Source organism: Hypomesus nipponensis, chromosome 1, assembly GCF_054491055.1.
Source record: "Hypomesus nipponensis isolate SF chromosome 1, ASM5449105v1, whole genome shotgun sequence".
Lineage (NCBI taxonomy): Eukaryota > Metazoa > Chordata > Actinopteri > Osmeriformes > Osmeridae > Hypomesus > Hypomesus nipponensis.
The window spans coordinates 7,261,759-7,283,368 of NC_140361.1; the positions used below are offsets into that span (position 1 = coordinate 7,261,759).

Genomic DNA, 21,610 nt, shown 5'->3' on the forward strand with positions numbered 1-21,610 from the left:
ACATCTGCAAACAAGAACAGTGAAAAACAGATTCCACAGTGTGTAAATGGGTGCTTTCTTTAAGAAGTGACTGCAGATATATGGGCAGGGCAATAAACAACTACTACAAAGTCTTTCATTTCAAGCTGCAACCTCTTTCAAAGTACCACTTTCAAAGTTTAATGTTTAATTAAGCACATATTACATCTTACTCTCATAATTCACCTAATGAGGAAAGCAACCAATTTCTCCATGGGAGATCCAGGGTTGAGTCCCAATCATAAAAGTGAAAAAGAATGTTGACTGTAAATGAATTGAGAACATAGTATGTCAATAAAAGAAATATTGAGGTAGTAATAAACTATAATAATAACGTCATCATTCTCACATTATTAGCCGTTAACTCCAGTCACACAGTCTGAATGCAAATCCAATGTAAGGACTCTGAACAGTCAAGTGTCAAACACTGCTTGGACTCTGCTCAGTTGCAGATTTAATTGGGATTGTGCTCCTGAATGTAAAGGTGCTCATCTCTGTGTTCCTGCTCCTCTGAGTGTTCCTGCAGATGAACGCATGTATCCATCCCCCCACTGCTAAGCTCCACCTCTTCAGGGCAGGCCTGGGTGATGGCCTGGCCCAGTGAAGATGTGAGGGTGGCTAGCCCGATAAGGTACCCGTCCTCCCGGTTCCCCTCGGCCCATGGGACATTGTGTGTGAGATGGAGGCCACTGGGCATTGGGGTGGTTTTGCCAAAGTCAATCATCCAGATACTGGCCTTGCCACTGTTGTCATGAACAAAAAGGAGGGAACTGCCAATGACCTGTGAGAAAGGCAGAATTAAAATGGTTTGCTCCCAAATATGTTTGCCTGGCAGACTCGGAACACCTCAAGGAAAAATGCAGTTCTATAAAAAACTGTCAATAGGAAACCTTGTTCATTGTTGTTGTTTTTGTTTTAAAAAGGTCTGAGCCAAGGGATGAATACTGACCTCATGAGTTTTGAAGAATGGCGACTCCCTCAGGGTTTCAGCCAGGGCCTGGAGTCTGGAGTAGTAGGCTCTCTGAGGAGGAACGAAGATAGAAAGAAAGGAGGGAAGGATCAGGGGTAGAGAGAGGGGGATTTAGAACAAAAACCCACTGTAGTGACAAGTCTAGTTGTGTATGAATGTAGTAGATTAGTAAGTCTGCTAGACATGAATCAGGAAGTTGATTGGTAGTTGAACTGACCAGGATGTCCTGCTGGCTCTTGGTGAAAAGGAGGAGGGCCTCAGTGACCTGAGCAGATGACATCTTCCTCCTGAAGTCCCTCTGTACTTTGCCATTCTCCATCTGACCAGTAAGATAAGGAGAAAGGAGATTTTAGGAGAAATGACAAGAATGAGGGACTTGGAGAGTTCCGCTTTAAAAAAGTCTTGAAGTATAGTATGACATGTTATCTTATGTATTTTCATATTGTACATTTTCTTCATAATTTCTTTTAATTTGGGGGAACATGTATTGGTCCTACCATAATGCCCTCAATCCTGAAGCCTAGAGTGGATGAAGAGCTGGTAGTATCCCTCCACTGCAAGTAATGCCACTTTGTCACACCTTGTTGCTCATGTTCCTCCGCTGAGAGTGCTGTGGGGTCTACTTTCACAATTTTCTGGTACATATCAGTCCGTAAAGTAGGCATGGTGCGTGCTTTATGCAGCTCCTCTACTTGGTAAGTCCTAAAAAAGAAACTTACTTTAAAATGTTTGATTGTGAAGTGCCTTGCCCAAGGACACAACGTCATTTTGCACGGCCGGGAATCTAACCGGCAACCTTCTGATTAATAGCCCGATTCCCTAACCGCTCAGCCACCTGACTCCCGTATCACCACAGTTAGCTAATTGTTAGCTAGTTTAGAAAGGGCAGAGCCCTGTCCCAGGGGTGGAAATCTGATATAAACCTTGGGGGGCACAATTACATTGACATTTTGTCAAGAGTAGTTCCTGTGGAGGACACAACACAAGTAGCTTTTACCTCACACCCATCTTGCAGTCCATGATGACAGGGTTCTTGAGGCCAGTCAGCAGATCCTCCAGGCGGAGATACCTGAGTCCCGCTCTGGTGATCACACCGTGGTACTGTGGCACAAACAGGCGTAGGGGATCGGCCATCAGGGCCTGCAGACAGGTAGCCTCCACTTCAGTAAACAGCTTCAGCACCTCACCCCCCTCACCCAGCTGAAAGTTACCTGGCAGCACAAAATGGAAACAGCAAGGAAGGGTGATGATCAAAAATTTTCCGGGTAATTTCACAACTTTGTTTAACTTGTTTTAATTTGCAGCCGTGGCATTTGGGAGTTGAGACTGAACTAGCAAACATACACCCACACACTCATACAAATAGCCAAGCACAGCAATGTGCAATAATGGATAAAGAGGTAGGGTATAAGTTCAGAGTGAATAAATAAGTTGTAGGTTTTGAGGATACATGCCTTGATGACCAGCCAGCTGGACCCAAGAGCTCTGTCGACGGATGGACCAATGAATCATGGTCAGGAAAGTCCTCCAGGAGCGACACTACAACGACAAAGAGAACTGCCATTGAACAAGCAGAACAAGTTCTCTGACCCTTATTTATTTAGGGCTTTAGAACTGGCCACGTAAATGAGAAAGGTTCCACCAAACACACTTTTTCACAACCCAAATGGTTGATTTTAGAAGAGCTGAGAAGAAATCATGTGAAAAAACCATGAAGCCTAATATAATTGCTTGGCGGACAAACCGTTGCTTTAAACCTTAATAGATAATGTGTGAGAGTTCAGAGAATACCACTATCTCTCATGTTCATCAGTGGATAGCCTATGCAAATACTATTCAAAGTGACTTCTGTCAAGGCTTACTTTCAACACATGCAAATTTTAAGTTGGAGTTGGACAGACAAGAGTTGGGAATGAAAATACAAATGTTTTGGGTGTTTGTAGGGGGGGGGGGGGGTGGGCGTGAAAGGCAACCTATTCAGTAAACAAGAATTCAGTCAGATACTATAGCCTATAGTATATGTTTACATTCTGAGATTGGTTAGAGAGGATTAAAACAAAACATTTCCCTGTTCTCACCTTCCTTATGGTGTTCCTCCTGGCTGCTACGTCCTCGTCCTCGCTGAACACCTCATCACTCTCTGCGGAGGACGCGTTGAAGGATGAAGTGGTGGATGAGGCAGTGGAAGAGTGCAAGAGCATCCTGGAGAGAATGGGATGGGGTGAAGGCTTCCAGGGATTCCTCCTTTCGTCCTGTTCTCCCTCCATCCCTGCATCTCCTTCTCTCTCTACCTCCATCCCTGAGTCTGTTGTGCATCTCCCCTCCGTTTCTCCATCTGTAACTTTGTTTCTTTCTCTCTCCTCCTCTTCAAGTATTTCTTCGCCCGTCCTCTGTCTCTCCAGCCTCTTGCAAAGTTTGCTCCTTGTCATTTTACTAAATTTTCTCTCTCCTGCTTCTCTTTCGTTCACCATGCTCCCTCCCAACTTCTCTCTCTTCTTCTCTCGACATCTCTCCCTTAGCTTACCCGTGGCACCAGACAAACTGCCTCTGATTGTCAAACTTTGGCTGACGTCTTTCATAGGTCCAACTTTACAGTCCTCTCCACCAGCTCCATTAGACATGTGTCCTTCCATTGAAACATCCACTGCTTCTTTGCATTCGTTCTCTCCATCCCTCTTGTCCTCCATGGTAGGGAGTAGTGGGGAGTTTGCCTCCATTTTAGTGAAACATTATCTCACACAGATATACGACATGCAATCACACAGTTTCTTTTCAAAGATGAGTGTCTATTCCGAGAGTAAAATGTGTCTATGAGTGTCTATTCCGAGAGTAAAATATCCTTTAAGATATCACATATGTCTGGTGTGGCATCACATGAATGAATTATACGGATCCAACCCCTGCTTCAGCCCTTCCTCCAAAGCTATGGAATTAAAAGAGATCAGCGAAAAGACATCCATGAACTTTCCATATAGTTTCCAACACAAGACAAAAAAACTTAAACTAAAATGTTGATACAAATCCCACATGTACGTGCAGCCTACCTTCTCAGCGTGGCAGCAACCCCTTGACAGGTTAATGTAACAGTGTTGTCGTGTCTAACTGCCAGTGGTTGTTTTAGCTGCTCTCTCTTCCCGTGTTATACATATTTTGCATGCACTGATGCCACAAAGTTTACAAAACACCCTTGTGTGACCAGGAACCTGCAGGCTCGATTGTATTAAGAACATTTTCTGTCTGTCTGTCTGTCTGTCTGTCTGTCTGTCTGTCTGTCTGTCTGTCTGTCTGTCTGTCTCTCTCTCTCTCTCTCTCTCTCTCTCTCTCTCTCTCTCTCTCTTTCTCTCTCTCCCTCTCTCTCTATCTCAAAAATGTTTGCATTTTCTGTATTAATGCCGTCCAAATCGAGTTTTGCTATGTTGATTCATGTTATCTCCATTTAATGAAAATAATCTGCATTTGACTGAACATAAGGGTTAGTTGAGTTGTCTGCTGAAGTTCATAAAATGACTGGGTGGTCTGTAAGGTAATTTTTTTGGCAATGTTTCATTCATTGAAGGGCAACATATACTTTTAAATGTAACATAACTTACAGTAGGCCTTAGCAATGATCATTTGCAGACATACATGAACAATCATAATATGCAAGTAATATTTCGACATTGCGAGGAGAAATACAGATAGACATAGACAGTTATATGGAGATAGATAGGCAGACAGACAGACAGATAGTGACCTTCATTCTGCTTGTGAAATGTAAGCTCTTTTGATTCAAAATATTGCAACATACTTCTGCTTCACTAAAATTGTACATGTCAAAATTGTACATGTGCATGATAAGCCTAGGCATTACTAGACAACAATCCTATAGTTTTAAATCAACATACGTGGTGGGTCTTATCACATACTTTGGCACCCCCTGCTGGCCTTGACGCCACTGTGCACCTTCCACATTACGAACCATTGATCAATATTTGCAGAACTTGGAAACAATTTTGGGTGGGCATCCCAAACATTCACTGGGCATGCCTGACCCTCCTCAGGAGATCACACAGGATCCTATGTGTGTGGCAGGAGTGCTATCAGGCAGCCCCTCCAGCTCTGAGTCAGTGGACACTCCCTTATTCATCACCCCCCTCTCAAGAATGGTCTCTACCGCGGTGTCATTCTGGATTCTTCTGTGTTTGACCTCCATGCTCCCCCCAGCTGTGTGGAGACTGGACTGGTCCTCTCGTTTCAGACTGGATTCAAACTGTGCTTCTTCATAGGTCTGAGGATCTGCTGAGATTTCTGACAGAAAGCAAATCAATGTAAATACTGAGGATTTACAAAACATGAGGAAGGTGTATGTGTGTGGGTATGTGTGTACCTGCAATGTTATCCTGGTCATCTTCTGAATGGTCTATCTTTTCACTTAGTCTTCTTTGTGACTGGAGTCCAGACCCCTGTTGAAGGTAATCCCAAAATCCTGCCTAATGCAGAAGCACACCGATATGTGTCAGGTGGCTGAGCTGTTAGGGAATTGGGCTAGTAATCAGGAGGTTGCCGGTTCGATTCCCGGCTGTGCAAAAATTACGTAGTGACCTTTGGCAAGGCACTTTACCCTACTTGCCTTACTTTAAGTCGCTCTTGATAAGAGTGTCTGCTAAATGTAAGATGTGTAAATAGAAGTCAACAAGCTAATAGGTGTTTCAGAAAAAAGGAAAGATATCCTACTTAAAGGCATTCTACTGTTTAAATGGCCCGTTGCCCTCTCACCTGTTTGGGTGTCCAGAGCTGACCCCAGAACATGCGCAGGTAACCAGACACTAGGATGATACTGAGGAAGGCAAAGTTGCTGGCCACACCCACAAACGCTGACACCAGTGGAAAGTTGAATAACAGGTATCTGGAGAGGAAAGGATGAGCTGCTAAATTGAACACAGTTCTAAATCATCACAATAGCTTGCATGGATGATATTGTAAGCCTGCTGTATTTCCATGAGTTGTTTTCAGATTTCAGTCATATCACAGCGTATATCAACAACTATATGTCTATGGAATGTATGACATGTATGACCGTATCTGGATGTGTACATTTACTTTGGAGGAGCCTGTGGGGGCACTAACCTGATGCCCGTGTAGTGGGCATGTATGTAGAGGTGGGCTGAGTAGATCTGCACCCTGTGGGAGTGAATCTCGACGACTGCCCCTATAGAAGGGAAGCACTGCCCAGGGGTAAAGCACACTGTAAGAGCCCGTACATGAGATACAATGTCTTCAAATCACTTTCAGCACTTTTTATTGGGTTGTAGATTTAATAGTAAGTTAGATACCATTGCCACTTTTGTCCAGTAATCTACACTGAATTACCCAGTAAATGTAATGTTTTTTGTTGTTGTTTTTTTGTTGTTGTTGCAAATTCAGGATCTAAAACTGATACCAAACGGAACCACATTTGAAGTCAAATTGAATTGGTTGGACAAAGTTAACAAAGGCACACACCTGTATTTATCAGGTCCCAGAATTCACAGTATATGTCAGGACAAATTCCAAGCAATGAAGTTCTAGGAACTCTCTCGGATACAACTGCGGTAAGCACAGATCAGGGCAAAGATAGAAAAGCATTTCTAAAGCTTTGAGTGTTCCCAGAAGCACAGTGGCCTCAAGGATTGTGAAATGACAAAGTTCATTCCTGGAATAAAAGAAGTTAATGGAACCACCAGGACTCTTCGTAGGTGTTGCTGTCTATCCAAACTTGGTAAGGCCTTGGTCAGGGAGAGGCTGATGGAAGCCACTCTTGGGTAAAAGGCTTATGACAGTTTTCTTGGAGTCTTACTAAAGTCCAGACTAAAACCTTTAAGGCTGAAGTCTTAAAATGTGTTTTTTACTTTGTCATTAGAGGTAGTTGAGTGTAGAGTAATGGGGAAAATGGTCCATTTGATCCATACAACAAAATAAAATGTGCTAAAAGTGAAGGGGTGTGAATAATTTCTGAAGCCACAGTTTATGTCACACACCCCTTTCTCTGTCTCTCTCATGTACTTCAGGTGACCAGTTGGATGAGAGAACACACTAACACACCCTGTACTCACAGAGTTATCGACAAAGTCTGAGTACAGCTCCACCTCCACCAGCTGCTTCTGCTCCGCTGCACCGCTGAGGTACGCTGGCAGGAAGAGCAGGGTTCCCATAATCCTCAGCAGGCCCGACCGGTAATGCAGCATGGTCTGGCCAGATGGCGGGAATACGATGCATTGTGGTGGGTGAAATACAGCAAATCTGCCGTGTCATTTCCTTTGCTGTTTATGTCCAACAGTGTTGTATAGCATTCTTGTGATATCTTAGAGGATCACGTGAAACTGTTTTAGCCTTAGGAGAGAAGAGAGAAGTCGTAGCATGCATATACGGTTGCGTGGGGTGTCAGCATGTGGCAGAGGCATACTCACAAAGCGAGAGCTGGAGGCAGAGCGGGACTGGCTGGTCTGAGACAGAGAGGCAAGAGTCACCTGAGGGGTGCTTTCACTTACCACTGTAGGACTGTGAAACCTTAGTTACAGGTGACTGTGTGTCTCTGCGTGTGTGTGGTGTGTGTCTTCGGAATGACAGTCCATTCATATTTTTTGTGTATTTGGGTGAGAGAGACAAATAAAGAGAGAGACAGAATAGGACAGACAGAGAGAATTACATAAATACATATAGTGTGAGACAGAGAAAGAGAGACAGAGAGGCATGTTTAGACCACTTACTGAGCGAATTGTGGAGCTAACAGTCTGGCCGCCTCTGGAGTAACAGGTCATGGAAACCATAAACATGCCTAGCTCCTGATTGGCTGGTGACTCTGGCATCTCCAGCTCAAGACAAATCCGGTAGGGCAGGCCATATGTCATTACCTATGAGGGGGAGGGTTTGAGTCATGGATGGTTGGATAGGTGGATGGATGGAGATCAGTTGGGTGTAAGTGTGGAGGGGTGGTCACCTGGTGCTTGCCGTGCCTCAGCAGAGAGACGTTGGCGATGGGGAAGGAGCAAACGGAGGTAGAGGAGTCACAGCCCACCCTGTATGGGGTCAGCACTTATTAGGTATTGGTGTTTAGCTTAAAAGTATTGGGTAACAGTATATAATTGTTAACATCTGTAACACTGAGTTTGGGAGGTGTGTGTGTATATGTGTGTGAAACAGAGTAAAACATTAAAATAGATGGATCGAAATAATCAAAAAATAAAATAATGCCACCCCCCCCACCTGTGGAAGTAGTGCACAGGTGTGTTGTAGGTGGCCAGAGGCATGTAGGAGTAGTAAAAGGTGCCGTAGAGGAAACTGGAGATCCACAGTAGCAGAGTCACGAAAATGAGCATCACCCCCGCCTGTAACACCCTCTGACGTGTCTGCAGCATTGCCATGGCAACCTTGTCATGGAGCCACAGGAGTGCTAGTCCAATCGGATCTTCTGTTTCACCTATGACTGGGTTGCCAGTTTCTTGATGACCTTCTCCATCCATGAGATTGTCTTCCTGGTCCATCTTCTGGAGTGTTTTGATGGGATCTGATCACAAGTTGGAAACTGTACCGAGGATCACATGGGGTTTGCTATGAACACACACATTGTAAAGTATCTGGATGGGGAGATGTGACTTATCTAAGCTTTTTCAGGGATTATGGGAAGGTTAGCTGGAAACCCAGAGACTGCAATGACATGGCCCAGTCATTTGAAACCACTGAGACCAATCTCAGTCGAGTGTGAACACTGAACACACTGCATCAGATGATTCAGTCTCAATGCAGACAGACAATCATGCTACTGTTACAACTGTCCATTTGACAATTTACCATTGGTTAGAAGTATCTAAACAACAAGAACAAGGCAGGTTAAAGCTTACTGGTGTGGTTGCTATATAACTTGTCATGAAAGTCAAATAAATGATGCACAAAATGGTACAACAACAATATTGCAAAAATCACATTTCAATCTAGCTTTGTCCTTGTGTGATGGTATGAAATTAAATCAAAGGTTAAAAAAAGAAAGATATCCTTGCTTGAATATGTCAAACATATAGGTCTACTCTGTACAAACTCACCAAAACTCCCATTCCCACTCACCTCAGTGACCTCAGGGCAGATCTAGGGAATTTACTTCATGTATCAAAAATCTTACCTTGGTGTGTTTCCCTCGCTGTCCCCTTGCGCTTTCACAGTTTGTATCACAGTGCGGACAATACAATCTCACACACACTTCTGTGACCTTACCAACAAGCTTTCCAATTGGCTTCTTTGAAAAACACTGTTTTGGATAGAAGCCTAGCCCTTCCCACACATTTAAAGCATACAGAAAAACAGCTGCAGACCACTCTAAAACTTTACATTATTGACAAAAGTGAAAGGTTTGTGGAGCTAATTTATACACACAAATCAATTGGATTGTTATATTCTATATACCTTTAAAGATCTTGCTCCAGTTTAACATGACATTTTAGTCAAGAGGAGGAGTATCCATATTTCACTGGAATCTAGACAGTGTTAGGAAATAGGGTGAATGTTGAAAGACTTCAACTTCAGCACATAACTCCCTCAGTGTGCTTTCTTTGTTGTGAGAAATCACATACCCCATACTCATTTATTATTCCATTCTGTATTCTCTCTCAGGATATTGTATTTTGTACATTGTGAATGTACAGATGTTATAGACATACTATATTAACAACAACATCGCCCAACATTTATATAGAGTTAAACCCAGCCGCACCACTGTATCTTGAACATGCCCCCCCGCAAGTACATTATTCGTAGCTCCTCCCACCACATGCACAGTGCTATGGCCTGGTTGTTTCTGGAAAACGGCAACATTGAATCCATTGTGTAATCCTTTCAGGTTGGGAAGCCTCGGATGTTGTAATAACGTTGCATAGTCAAATAGGGGAGACAGACGTCCTGTTTTATAATTTAGCGTCCATTGTGCGCAGTTTTTATTCGTATCCATCGGCAGGTCACCATGGACGTTGGATTTCTCCGTTGTCCGGTAATCTTCTGCCTGACACTGGCCTTAATCGGTTCGGTTCTAGGCTCGGATGGGGATTTAGACAAACCATTAATCGGGGCACCCGGTTCTGCAGTCCGTTTATTGGACTCGGACCCAGGTCTAAAAAAGGCTCTCAAGTTTGCCGAGGAGCGTTATAACATGGGGTCTAATGCAATGCACGTTCGCAGAGTTAGTAAAATCCTCTCTGCCAGCAAACAGGTAAGAATATTTTTGTGTGTTTAAATAGACATCGTAATAGAAAATGTCTACCACATCGTTTGCCAAAAATAATGCCTTTTGAGGATTTAGGTAGGCTATATACATGCAAAGTTGTCGACAATGTACGTTTTGGGTTTGTAGACTACGTGTTTTGTGTTGTAAACAACCCAGGGAATTATGCGGCTGCTCCGTTTAAAGGGGCAATTTGTGTCACATGGTCGTGTGCGTCTAACCTGCGTGAAACCGTTGCAGTGTAGTCTGTTGATCAAGCAAAAACAATCTGTTAACGTATTTTAAAGGTGTGAATAACTGAACAATTGCACAAATAAATACACGAATGAATAAATACATGTACAACTTTGTAAATATATATTAATTAATAGGGTAAAAATAATAGTAAGACTACAGAATCAATAATAATAATAATTATAATAATAAAAAATGTATTCTACATTCATTTTGTAACTTTTGTAGACTACCAGGTGAACTGATGTGTTTTGAAATAATTGTTGGCCCTCCTTGTAATATCAACACGAAGATATTGAGTCCATTCCTTGGTGTATCTTGTACCCCTTTGTATGTGTTATGATAGTGGTCTTAGCTGTAAAAACAACCATACGTTCTTTATAAAATATTGTTTACCTGACTGAGCATAACTATGTGTTAACTTTGAATGTGTCTATATTTAAGTTGGTGAAGGGAATCCGTTACACCATCACAGTGGAGCTGAGTAATACCCAGTGTAAGAAGTCTGCTGTGTTGAGGACCTGTGATTTCTACCCTGAGCTTCACAAACTGAAGGTGAAGTTACACAGAACCCTATACCTCCAATACTTACAAGTCTGCTGGTAAACTATGTCATAAACTTGAACTTTATATGGACTATATCAATAAATATTGTTCAACAACTCTGCAAATGTGAACAGTGGCCAACATTAATACAAAAAAGAGAGGCTTAGCGACCTTTCTAAGACCTACAGTATTTGTGCATCATGGTGCATATGGTTGTGTGTGTTTTGATAATTAAACCAGCTCCCTTTACTACACCCACAATTGGTCATGTGACCAAGACCTTGTGATGATCACTACCGCCTCATGACTTGGATTTGGCTCCCAGTTACCCTCTCTGTTGTTCACCTGCTTTCATACTGTTTGCAGTCTACTATTTGTCCCAGGGTCTCTTTGTGTCATGTCATGACTTAGCCAAAATGTGATTAGTATTGTCTCTTGAGGTTTAGAGAACTGTTTTTTAAATAGATGAAGCTCAGTTGTACAATTCATATTGTTATCCATGGATCGTTCTGTGTATTTGTACAGTATGCAAATATATTTGTGCTGTGTACATATTTAATTGAACAAACAATTCTACACATAATTACTCATAGAACGGCGTCTTTTTACAGTATCCGCCATACTCTCATATTATTTGACTGCACTGTCAATAACTAATAACCTAATAACAATTAGGATTGTATAAGAAACATAAACAAAGATTGTCCTCTAATGTTGAGCCTTGTGTCCCTACGGTCAGACGGAAGTTTGTGTGTTTGAAGTTTGGGACATTCCATGGCAGAGCACCTCCACCCTGCTCAAACAGAAATGCAAACCAGCAGGTCAGTGGAATTAGGACTTCAAACTCTGGAAACATGGTCACAATGATGCTGTCAAACGGTTTATTTATCATTTGGAGAATTGTGTATGGCATTGTGTATGAATGGCATGTATTTACTGGACATAGTACAAGTTACTTCATTAAGTACATTTTTGGTCCAGTGTAGGATTAATCTGGGATTTAAACTTAACGTTGTACTTCGACATATTATTTTACTGTACTGTCAAATTACTTTTACGATTATGATTATATACATTGCTTCTTACAATGTTTGTCTGGTCTAGTGGAGTCCAAGGAGACCAACCAGGTAGACTTCCTACCTCTGGCCACCAGCAAGCCTGCAGAAGCCTCTGTGGAGCTCTTGGGCCAGTTCAAAGACTTTGTGGTCAAATACAACCGCACCTACCGGAGCCAAGAGGGTGAGAGACAGAATAAGACTAAATGCATAACAATAGATAATGTCAATTAATGACCACTGCTTCTGGCAACAATGCGTTCTTACAATGTTGTGTGTGATAGTGAGTTGATTTCATCAGAAGCTCAGGACTGAGCCCATTCTCACACAGGCTGACTTGAATCTACAATGTGCTCTTTGATTATTCTTCGTTTTACGTGTCATTGCCTCCCTGATACTGGGATGATGTCATGTGTCATTTTCAATGTGACCGTTGACTCCACAGAGGCTGATCGACGCCTGCGTATCTTCCACCAAAACCTCAAGACGGCAGAGAAGCTGCAGTCTCTGGACCAGGGCTCAGCAGAGTATGGGGTCACTAAGTTCAGTGACCTCACAGGTATGTGTATACAACATGACTAAACACACAATATCTCATCTTTTGAAGTTGCTATTTGATCAATTTTAATGTTGTACATGTAAAAATAATTTTGTTCCTCACCTGTAATTGTGCCCCATTTTGTCTACCCCACTGTCTTCTCTCTCCCCGTGTCCATATCAACTCCCTCTATGACTGTCCCTCTTTCCTGCTCTCCCCCTTTCTAAATCTAGAGGAGGAGTTTCGGTCTCTGTACCTGAATCCCCTCTTGAGCCAGTGGACCCTCCACAAACCAATGAAGCCAGCTGCTCGCCCTCATGGTCCCGCTCCTCCAAGCTGGGATTGGAGAGAGCATGGAGCTGTCAACCCTGTCAAGAACCAGGTAGGTGGCCTCACATATGGTCCTGGGAAGCACATGAAAAAGCTGAGAATATGAAGGTAATTGTATGTGTGTGTGTGTTTCAGGGTATGTGTGGGTCCTGCTGGGCATTCTCAGTGACTGGTAACATCGAGGGTCAGTGGTTCATCAAGAGAGGAAGTCTGCTGTCACTCTCTGAACAAGGTCAAACATTCACCCATAGATCCATCCTTAACGCTAACCTTTTCTAAAACACATTTGATTTGTTGGTTGAATAATCTGTCATTTACAGAGCTGGTGGACTGTGATAGGCTGGACCAGGCGTGCGGGGGTGGGCTGCCATCAAATGCTTATGAGGCTATTGAGAAGCTGGGTGAGGACTGGTGGAACACTCTGGAAGGGATTTGCATGTCATCCTGACTCATACTATGATTTTATAACCTATCACTCCTAAGGATTTAATATTTTAAAATGTAATTATTCTATGTTTTCCCTGGTTGTTGTTGTCTCTAGGAGGCCTGGAAACAGAGACAGACTACAACTACACAGGAAAGAAGCAGAGCTGTGACTTCACCACGGGCAAGGTGGCTGCCTACATCAACAGCTCTGTGGAGCTTTCCAAGGATGAGAATGGTGAGTGGGAGGAGATGGAGAACTGGTAAGGGAGGGGGGGGGAGAGAAGGGTCAAGAAGGAATAGAAACATGGATGGAAACATGTATGCGTTGGTTGATGTAAGTTGTATACTTTTAAGGATTGGTCTTGATTTTCATCTATTTTCCGATTTAGAAATTGCTGCTTGGCTGGCTGAAAATGGACCTGTCTCGGTGGCCCTAAACGCTTTCGCCATGCAGGTAACAGATTTAACACTACTGCTGTATGCTTCACTGTCCTCATGTTGACATTCAAGTGTGTGATGCAAACAGCAGTGTCTGTGTTGACATGTGCTTATGTACTTGTGAAGTTTCTAGTATATTGTCTGACTCCAATCTCTATCCCTCCAATCCCAGTTCTACAGAAAGGGTGTGTCTCACCCTTTGAAGATATTCTGCAACCCCTGGATGATCGACCATGCAGTGCTACTAGTGGGATACGGAGAACGTAAGACTAACCGTACATTTAAGCTTGACACACTGCCTTCTGTTCAGTTGTTAAAAAAAGTCATTGCTTTCCTGCTCCCTTAGGTAATGGCACTCCATTCTGGGCGATCAAGAACAGCTGGGGAGAGGACTATGGAGAACAGGTGATAGGAAGATTGTATTTTCTAAATGTCTGCCACAACATGTTTAGGATGGGTCATGTCATGTGACAGTGTGTGGAAATGAGTGTTGTCACACATGTTGGTATTGAAATCCTGTTTTGTTGTTTATGCAGGGTTACTACTATCTGTACAAAGGATCCAAACTCTGTGGTATCAACAAGATGTGCTCTTCTGCTGTGGTCAACTAGAACAAAAGGACTTACACCCACACACATTTATGCCATCCAAATTATGTTTGGACTTCCATCCATAAAACAAACAAGAAAACTCCTCCAGCTTGTCACCCTTCTCACCTCCCCACCCCGATATGTACTCTAGTAAGATTCAGGCTGAATCTGGAACTGTCCTGCTGATCTTGTCGACAATGGCTGAATTTTGTTCCACGCACCTCACATCTAATCTTTAACATAAAATCTTCATAATGTAGTCCTTTAATATTTAATATTAATTAAGATTTCATTTTAGTTTGTTTGTAAATATATTTTATTAAATAGTATTGAGGAAGAAGGTCATAACTTATAGGCAAATCATTTCCATGATCTACCTTTAATTTAAACTGATCAAGCATTAGCCTACACATGATGGTAGACACTATGCTTAGATAGGGCCTACCTGTCATGTTATAAGTGTCCCTAGCTGTTGCCGCTGTTCATGCTGATGCTGTGGAATAATCTGGAATAGCTGGATTACTAATGTTTATACATCTGTGCAAGATTTCCTTGTCCCTTTCCCTTAATGTTATGTGCAATACCGTTTCAATATGTACCCTGTGGTAACTGGTAAACATGAAATAGTAAATAAGGATTGCATGGATTGGAATTGATGAAGTTTGAAACATGTATGAATTGTTATTGCAGTGCATACGATGAAATAAAAGTTGGGAATTAAATGACTTATTTATTCACCGTGTATTGCCTTTAACAATGCAGTTCTTGAACGTAACACAAACACCAAACGGACTACATTTCCCATAAAGCCAAAATTGCGTCATTAATGTCCGACAGCAGCAACATGCATGCCTTGTTTGCTTAAAAATAATCAAAACGTAATTTTTGAAATTCGACTTGATTTAAGAATCCACAGAAGCGTGAGTCTCCGTCAAAGAAACTACTTACTTTACTTTCAAGGTATCTTTGGGAGTGCTTTATCATCCATTCAAATAATTTGCGTGGTGACGTTCTGTGTTAGCCTGCTAGCTAAGCAGTACGTAGTAGAATGCATGTTAGCGAACGACGTAGCAAACATGTTATCTTCAATGCTACATGCTCTTTTTAATTGTCATATCAACATAATTGAATAAATGTATGTTATGTTAATTAGCCAACATGATCGTCACAGATGCCAACTAGTCATCAGCACAATAGTTTTTTAACCCCCATCCCTGTAGACGAGGTACCCTACTACCTAGCTAACCTCTTATTCCAACGTTACTGTACTCTTCTCAGCTGGCGAAGCATACCCAGTCGAACACTCAGCTATGTCTCAAGCTACCAAACGCAAACACGTCGTCAAAGAGGTTCTAGGAGATTTTGTCACTCCAGCTGATAACCAACAGATTGTAAAGGTAAGTCTGCATTCAAAATTCTCGGGTGGGGTGTGGTATTTCCCCACATCGAATTTTGTTTTTGTTCCCCTCACCTTTCAAAACAGTTACGGTACGTCATCAGGGAAGGAAATGTGGAAACAAAAAGACAGAGCACAATGTGAAGTGACAGAGCATCAGACAAATTAACTTCAACCCCTCCTCACTGAGTCACACCACCCACTTTTCAAGTCCCACTTGCTCTCAGTTGCCATCCTAGTTTGGCTTGTAAGTCAAGTCTTTTTGCATTCTGAAACATTCATCATCAGGTTATGGGAAGCCGTGGAAACAACCTGCACGAGGCTGTCACAGCCCAAGGCGAGAACTTTCTTGTTAGCATGCCTACCAAGTTCCGTAAAAACCTCTGGATCAAGAGAGGTAATCTTGTTACTTCTTACTACGTGGTTGCACAGTCAGGTCAACATTAAAACCAACGCCCCAGTACAATCTCAATTAAAATATTTGACATGTTTAAGCACATTGATGACATGCCCAGTTCTGCATGGCTGCTCAATCTGCATCTGGCTCTCCATAGGTGATTATGTGATTGTGGATCCAATAGAAGAGGGAGAGAAGGTGAAGGCTGAGATCAGCTTCATACTCTACAGGGACAACATTCAGCATCTTCAGAAACAGCAGCTGTGGTGAGTAACACACACCAGGACATTCAGATTTACACCACAGCAACACCAAATTGTTATCCCTGTATTCTACTCGCTCTCATTATGGTGACATGGATCATACCATTTTCTAGGCCAGAGGGGTTCACAGTAGAGACATTGACAGAGGAGAGGAGAGGAGGACAGCAGCGGAAGGATGAGGTTACAGGAGAAGAGGAGACTAGTGCTCATGGCAGCGAGTCTGATGACGATGAGAGCGATCTGTTTGTCAACACCAACCGCTGCACTTACCAGTACAGCGAGAGCGAGGATGAGACGGAGGAGGAGGATGACGGGAAAGAGGGAGAGGACAGACCAGAACAGCTCGTAGTGGGAATTTAAAAGTGACTTATACACTTTTGTGGACCAACACAGACATGAACACCAATGATCTCAGACCTCCTGCTGCCTTATGGATGTAGTTAGACATGCTATCACTAAAATGGCCGATTTCTTCAAACCATTGAATACAGGAAATCATTCACAGTTCTGTCGTATTTATCCGGTTATTTAAAGAAACGTAAACAGCCTGTTAGATATGTTATTTGTAATCTGGTATGAGGACTGAATCCTATTGACACGCCTCCACTATGAAAAGCAAATGTGAATCTTCTGACCCATGTAAGACAGAAGAATTACTGTCCCTATTCTGACCGAGAAGTACATTTTGTGGGAAAAGGTCAGTTTCAGACATTCCTGACCGAGTAACTGAGGATGTTTGTTATATGTACATACTGTGTAATAAATTAATTTTTATGGTCTTTGAATTAGTCATAACATTTTTCCTGTTGAGACTACCACAATGATTGTGGAGATGTGATAGTGTAACCGAACACAAGCTCACTAGAATTACTTTCTGTTACCTTTCTTAGTAGTTTATTTTCCTAGGATGTTCACATCAAGGACTAGTGTATACATTCTTATCTTGTTGTTTATAATGAATCAGTTCATGATGAATATATTAACATTACAGTTCCAATGAAGAGCAAGTAGATATTAAAGTTTAAATGGTTTATTTGACTGTACTTTCTTGGATAATCAAATATTAGTCCCCGTGCCTGTAAATCGAGAATGAAACTCCTCAGAATAGCCTGAACGACCGGAAACCCAAACCCATTGTAAAAAAGCAATATAAATAAAGAGTTGAGGTAAAAAGGCTGAAATACTGTACAGAGAACGGAAATACTTAAAACACAATGCAGATAATGATAGTAGTGATATTAAGCAGCATAAATATATGGATCATATATTATTATGGAATGTCTAAATGTGAAACATTTAATATTTTATGGCAGATTGCTTTGTAACCCCTTTCCCATCACTCTCCTCCACTCTCAGTGTGGCGTTGCTGCACTGAGACTCTGTCGCCATGAGATCCAGCCAAATTTGTGTTATCTGGGCTGGGCTTCGCTTATGGACAACAAGGATGGAATGGTACCTGCATGGTCGCTCTGCTTCCTTTTTGGAAAAGTCAAAAGTGAGGAATGCAGGGTGGTGGATGGGATTGACGTTAAGCCTCTGAAGGCACATGCCCACGTAAACGTCATCTATCGGGAAGAGGTGGACTCTGCGGGACACCTTGTTCAGACGCCTGGCCAGGAAGCCAGAGTATACTACACCTCCCCCACCGGCATATGCAGGGTACAAACCCTTATAGAGGCTGCCTGGAATAAAGTACTTCAGAGACTCATCCCTGATAGGGTGGGCTGCACCAATGACGTCCCCCACTATTAAGTTCCTCAGGCCCCTGATCCCTCTTGCCTGGTTTTTTTGCTCCTGAAGATAGTCCAACAAGGCTGGAGTTTGAACCAAAACGTCATCGTCCCCTTTGAAAACAAACTGGGTGCGGGGGCAGAAGTGGGAGAACCAGTCCCAGAAAAGGACGTCTTTCAGAGTGAGGTTGAAGAAGGAGTCATGGAAGCCCCACTGGAGGATGTCCTGGTACTGCTGGCTTTCCAGCTCTAACAGTGGCAACACATTCAAAGCTGTCTTTGCATGATTTTTCCCTAGTAGAAACACCCGCTGGACTAACCCACCCCGCCCCCGCTTCCCCAACACCCAGCCCGTCCGGCCCCACGTCTGCCGGATGGCCTGGCGATTGGCAAAGTTTTCTTCCTGTGATTTGATGGCCAGTAAGAGAAGAGGGGTCTGCGGATTGTCCTCTGCCCTTCCCCCTTGTTCACAGCTCCTGGCAGGCTCTCTGAGGACGGGGTACTCCCTCTGGTGCATGTAACGCACAAAATCTCTCACGTGGCTCGGCAGCTTTTCAAAATCGGCCATTTGAGAGGACACTCTGCTCAATGAGAACCTCTCCGATGTGTCATTTACAGCGCTGCTTTTCCTGGCTCCCAGAGTGGAGTTGGACCTCAGGATAGGGTTGTACTGGTGGTCAATGAGCCGCTGGAGCTGGTTCCAGAGAGCGTCCTTGTTTGGCTGGAGGGCCCAAAAAGTATTGGTGGGTATAGGGGCATTACCATCATTTCTAAAGCTACCTGGGGCAATAAAGTGGGTGTCCAATTCGCCTGAGATGGTACTGCTGATGACGGTGGAGGTAATGTTGAAGCACACCATCAAAGCAATGTAGATCATCAGCAACGCCAGCAAGATGCAGGGCATACACAGGCACAGGAGCACCCGACGCCACCGGTAATAGCAATATGCCATTCAGCTAGAGGAGGGGATGGAGGAAGAGCTCAAATGACATAAGTGAATCTGATTATGTGTGCCTTGTCACACCAAATGGTCTGGTTAATATTACAGTGTATTCTCTAGATTCAGGTGACACAATATGAAAGCAGGTATCTAAATAGTTTAAAAAACAAGTCGATTTTGATAACTTATAAGGATAAAACCATGTGTACATATGGGAGTACTGCACAGCTAGAAAGCTTACCCCCAAAAGTCTATTTATACAATTACAAGACCTCACAGGAGCATGTTTCCCTCTTGTCCCCAGAAGCAATATTCCACAGCCACACCAATGCTAACCCACACCGTACACCCACAGAGCTATTATCTCCTACATTAGGCTACCTGACAAGCCTGTGTCTAGTAAAGCAACCAACCTTATCAGGAATGAGTCTCTGAAGTACTTCACTAAATAAATGTGAATGTTATGTAAACTGGTTCACAGTGTTTTTGGAGGGGGGGATAACTTTTGTCACGAATATGTTGTGATATTTTAAAAGTGTAATGTTTATTATTTCTGAATACATTTAATCTTATATAACAGTTGAAATTCGGACGACGCTTCAAAGAATAATTCACTAAAATGTGACTTACCTTTTAAAAAGGAACGTTTCTTAAAGGACAGTAGTCAGCGTTTTCCTCTGCACAATAATGTCACAGGATAATGTCACTGGAGATTAGTCATATTCATTATCTGAATTTTGTTTTTAAATGATTAAATAATCAAAATCAACACCAAGTAAGGAGTCAACGGTCCGATTTCTTGACTCCTGATTGCTGAAGGTGCGTTCAGATGTCTCTCTGTCACAAGTTTGAATAGCAGGACACAGTCTGTAAGAAGTAAACGATTATTTGAATGTAAATGCGGACGAAATAGATCCAGACTGAATACTCCTATTATGATCTCTTCCTGATTAGTCCGTACCTATCCAAATGCTGTCAACATGCTTTTTAGTCAGAACGTTACGTTCTCAAGTCGCCCATAATGATTGGCTGAACGCATTGCAAAATGAAAAGTTTCACATTCTATGTGACATTTCACATAGATAACCTAAAATCAAGTTGCCCAATCCTCACAGTCCTCTACCTTTCCTCTACCTTTTCTCGCCCGAGCCGAATAAGGAATGTTTTACTATAAACGAACTCTAGGCTATATGCTCTGCTGCCACACCCTGTCAACTAAATAAAGTGTTTGAAACACCTTGTTGGGGTTTGGTTAGCTACTGTTGCTGGTGTCTGGGTGCAACCGAAATGGCTAGCATTGTCCATGTCCCTCTCTACACTGACTACAGCAGCGTCTAGTCTGCAGTAAAACGTAGCCTTTCAAGCAAGTCTTTACACACCCTAACCCTTTATAAGCTAACGTTTCCGTATTGTGTGCATACTAAAATTACAGGTAAGCTACTGCAGGAAAAATAATTTAAATAGTGACATTATTGCAATATGACAATAACAAACTAAATATATTGCCTATTGATCCTAAGGAAAACTATCGTTAGGCATAACATTAACATATTTCTATCCTCACTACCCCTAAAATATTTATTTATTTAGACTTTAAAATAATCCTGTCTCTGAGGCTTGTGTGTAACCGGACTGTTCGTACGGGATAAAGACTGAAGAACGTGAGCCCTAATGAACTTTAACACAGAAATACGAATAGGCCTACAGAGAAGAGTAAACAGTCAATGTATAGCAAAATGTTGGGGAAAAGCATTCCGTTTCATATTGAACTCACTGCATCCATAATTGGGACTATAAAGGCTCACTAATCTTGTAGTCCCTGATCACAAATATGACAAAAATGCCCTCCACATTCCAAAGCAATGAGATAACAAATAATGTTCAACATCGCTTGCATTCCGTTTCTTTTATGGATACGTTAACAAAAAAACTGAATGGCGCCACCTTGTGGCTATTTCTGCAATAGGCCTATTTTATTTTGCCCAATTCAAACCAACCAGAAGCTGTCTAAACCACTAGAAACGGTCTGAACATGCTCATCAACAATGATGAGGTTTTGTGACAGAGAGGACAACACCATTTCAAAATGGTAGGAATAAAGTTTTATTTTCATATGAAGAGGTGGTTTTGATTTTTCTTCTTTTACAAGTAGTATGGTTGATAAAACTTGCAAAAAACGTCTAGCATATTCCAAGAATGTAAATGAGAAAAAGGGGAATTATTGCTGAATGTTAAATGAAGACACTTTTCACCGAGTGGAAAAACAATTTGCTTGCTGCTTTTTTTCCATGCACCCAACTACCTGGACCACTAGGACATGCAGGGGTGGGGTTGAGAGGAGAGGGGGGAGGTAGGGAGAGGATAAAGGGGTGGGGTTGTGAGGAGAGGGGGGAGGTAGGGAGAGGATAAAGGGGAGGGGGTGAGAGGAGAGGCAAGAGGTAGAAAAAATAAGGATGATCGCTGGACAAACACACACATGGAAGAAATTCCAACTTGTGTGTGTGTGTTGTGTGTGC

General features: G+C 42.5%; 5 protein-coding genes across 10 annotated transcripts; 2 read left to right on the top strand and 3 right to left on the bottom strand.

Annotated features, from left to right (window-relative positions):
- Window positions 1-113: 113 nt before the first annotated feature.
- Window positions 114-2,194, bottom strand: LOC146302266 (inositol-trisphosphate 3-kinase B-like). The gene is made up of 5 exons (XM_084673473.1): window positions 1,986-2,194; window positions 1,486-1,690; window positions 1,206-1,307; window positions 968-1,039; window positions 114-799 (listed from the first exon to the last, which is right to left on the bottom strand). The coding sequence occupies exons 1-5, from the start codon at window positions 2,120-2,122 to the stop codon at window positions 473-475; spliced, it is 843 nt and encodes a 280-aa protein (XP_084529599.1). The 5' UTR covers window positions 2,123-2,194; the 3' UTR covers window positions 114-472.
- A 2,214-nt stretch (window positions 2,195-4,408) lies between these two features.
- On the bottom strand, window positions 4,409-9,234 carry LOC146302267 (seipin-like). 4 transcript variants are annotated; one of them, XM_084673302.1, is made up of 10 exons: window positions 9,120-9,234; window positions 8,210-8,510; window positions 7,944-8,022; window positions 7,714-7,857; window positions 7,414-7,449; window positions 7,060-7,194; window positions 6,095-6,192; window positions 5,744-5,873; window positions 5,355-5,457; window positions 4,409-5,275 (listed from the first exon to the last, which is right to left on the bottom strand). In XM_084673302.1, the coding sequence occupies exons 2-10, from the start codon at window positions 8,485-8,487 to the stop codon at window positions 5,025-5,027; spliced, it is 1,254 nt and encodes a 417-aa protein (XP_084529428.1). In that variant the 5' UTR covers window positions 8,488-8,510; window positions 9,120-9,234; the 3' UTR covers window positions 4,409-5,024. The 4 variants fall into 4 exon arrangements, with proteins under 4 accessions (XP_084529428.1, XP_084529257.1, XP_084529337.1 ...); XM_084673131.1 differs by having other exon boundaries at window positions 8,210-8,528; window positions 9,120-9,233; XM_084673211.1 differs by having other exon boundaries at window positions 8,210-8,554; window positions 9,120-9,158.
- A 533-nt stretch (window positions 9,235-9,767) lies between these two features.
- On the top strand, window positions 9,768-15,093 carry ctsf (cathepsin F). Its single transcript, XM_084672856.1, has 13 exons — window positions 9,768-10,199; window positions 10,890-11,000; window positions 11,731-11,812; window positions 12,096-12,230; window positions 12,492-12,605; window positions 12,818-12,966; window positions 13,050-13,146; window positions 13,235-13,315; window positions 13,456-13,575; window positions 13,730-13,794; window positions 13,951-14,041; window positions 14,125-14,183; window positions 14,315-15,093. Exons 1-13 carry the CDS (start codon window positions 9,954-9,956, stop codon window positions 14,387-14,389), a joined length of 1,425 nt encoding a protein of 474 aa, XP_084528982.1. The 5' UTR covers window positions 9,768-9,953; the 3' UTR covers window positions 14,390-15,093.
- On the bottom strand, window positions 12,851-20,051 carry LOC146302269 (N-acetyllactosaminide beta-1,3-N-acetylglucosaminyltransferase 2). Of its 2 annotated transcripts, none has more exons than XR_014729804.1 (2): window positions 19,725-20,051; window positions 12,851-12,988 (listed from the first exon to the last, which is right to left on the bottom strand). XR_014729804.1 is itself a non-coding variant. In XM_084672964.1 (2 exons), the coding sequence occupies exon 2, from the start codon at window positions 19,104-19,106 to the stop codon at window positions 17,721-17,723; it is 1,386 nt and encodes a 461-aa protein (XP_084529090.1). In that variant the 5' UTR covers window positions 19,107-19,110; window positions 19,725-20,051; the 3' UTR covers window positions 17,439-17,720. The 2 variants fall into 2 exon arrangements, 1 of the variants encoding a protein (XP_084529090.1); XM_084672964.1 differs by lacking the exon at window positions 12,851-12,988 and adding an exon at window positions 17,439-19,110.
- eif1ad (eukaryotic translation initiation factor 1A domain containing) lies at window positions 15,191-17,203 on the top strand. Of its 2 annotated transcripts, none has more exons than XM_084673589.1 (5): window positions 15,191-15,328; window positions 15,647-15,765; window positions 16,053-16,161; window positions 16,319-16,427; window positions 16,538-17,203. In XM_084673589.1, the coding sequence occupies exons 1-5, from the start codon at window positions 15,217-15,219 to the stop codon at window positions 16,782-16,784; spliced, it is 696 nt and encodes a 231-aa protein (XP_084529715.1). In that variant the 5' UTR covers window positions 15,191-15,216; the 3' UTR covers window positions 16,785-17,203. The 2 variants fall into 2 exon arrangements, with proteins under 2 accessions (XP_084529715.1, XP_084529805.1); XM_084673679.1 differs by having other exon boundaries at window positions 15,191-15,288.
- Window positions 20,052-21,610: the final 1,559 nt, after the last annotated feature.

Excerpts from the sequence above, each read along its gene's own strand:
- LOC146302269 (XM_084672964.1), bottom strand. The coding sequence starts at position 19,106 with ATGGCATATTGCTATTACCGGTGGCGTCGGGTGCTCCTGTGCCTGTGT.
- LOC146302266 (XM_084673473.1), bottom strand. The coding sequence starts at position 2,122 with ATGGCCGATCCCCTACGCCTGTTTGTGCCACAGTACCACGGTGTGATC. Across the intron at positions 1,691-1,985 it reads GACTGCAAGATGGGTGTGAG|GACTTACCAAGTAGAGGAGC; the intron begins GTAAAAGCTACT and ends TTTCTTTTTTAG. Across the intron at positions 800-967 it reads CATTCTTCAAAACTCATGAG|GTCATTGGCAGTTCCCTCCT; the intron begins GTCAGTATTCAT and ends CCTTTCTCACAG.
- LOC146302267 (XM_084673302.1), bottom strand. The coding sequence starts at position 8,487 with ATGGACCAGGAAGACAATCTCATGGATGGAGAAGGTCATCAAGAAACT. Across the intron at positions 8,023-8,209 it reads CCTGTGCACTACTTCCACAG|GGTGGGCTGTGACTCCTCTA; the intron begins GTGGGGGGGGTG and ends GACCCCATACAG. Across the intron at positions 7,195-7,413 it reads CTGCCTCCAGCTCTCGCTTT|ACCATGCTGCATTACCGGTC; the intron begins GTGAGTATGCCT and ends CCATCTGGCCAG.
- eif1ad (XM_084673589.1), top strand. The coding sequence starts at position 15,217 with ATGCCTTGTTTGCTTAAAAATAATCAAAACGTAATTTTTGAAATTCGA. Across the intron at positions 16,162-16,318 it reads AAACCTCTGGATCAAGAGAG|GTGATTATGTGATTGTGGAT; the intron begins GTAATCTTGTTA and ends GGCTCTCCATAG. Across the intron at positions 16,428-16,537 it reads CTTCAGAAACAGCAGCTGTG|GCCAGAGGGGTTCACAGTAG; the intron begins GTGAGTAACACA and ends ACCATTTTCTAG.
- ctsf (XM_084672856.1), top strand. The coding sequence starts at position 9,954 with ATGGACGTTGGATTTCTCCGTTGTCCGGTAATCTTCTGCCTGACACTG. Across the intron at positions 11,813-12,095 it reads ACAGAAATGCAAACCAGCAG|TGGAGTCCAAGGAGACCAAC; the intron begins GTCAGTGGAATT and ends TGTCTGGTCTAG. Across the intron at positions 13,316-13,455 it reads TGAGGCTATTGAGAAGCTGG|GAGGCCTGGAAACAGAGACA; the intron begins GTGAGGACTGGT and ends TGTTGTCTCTAG.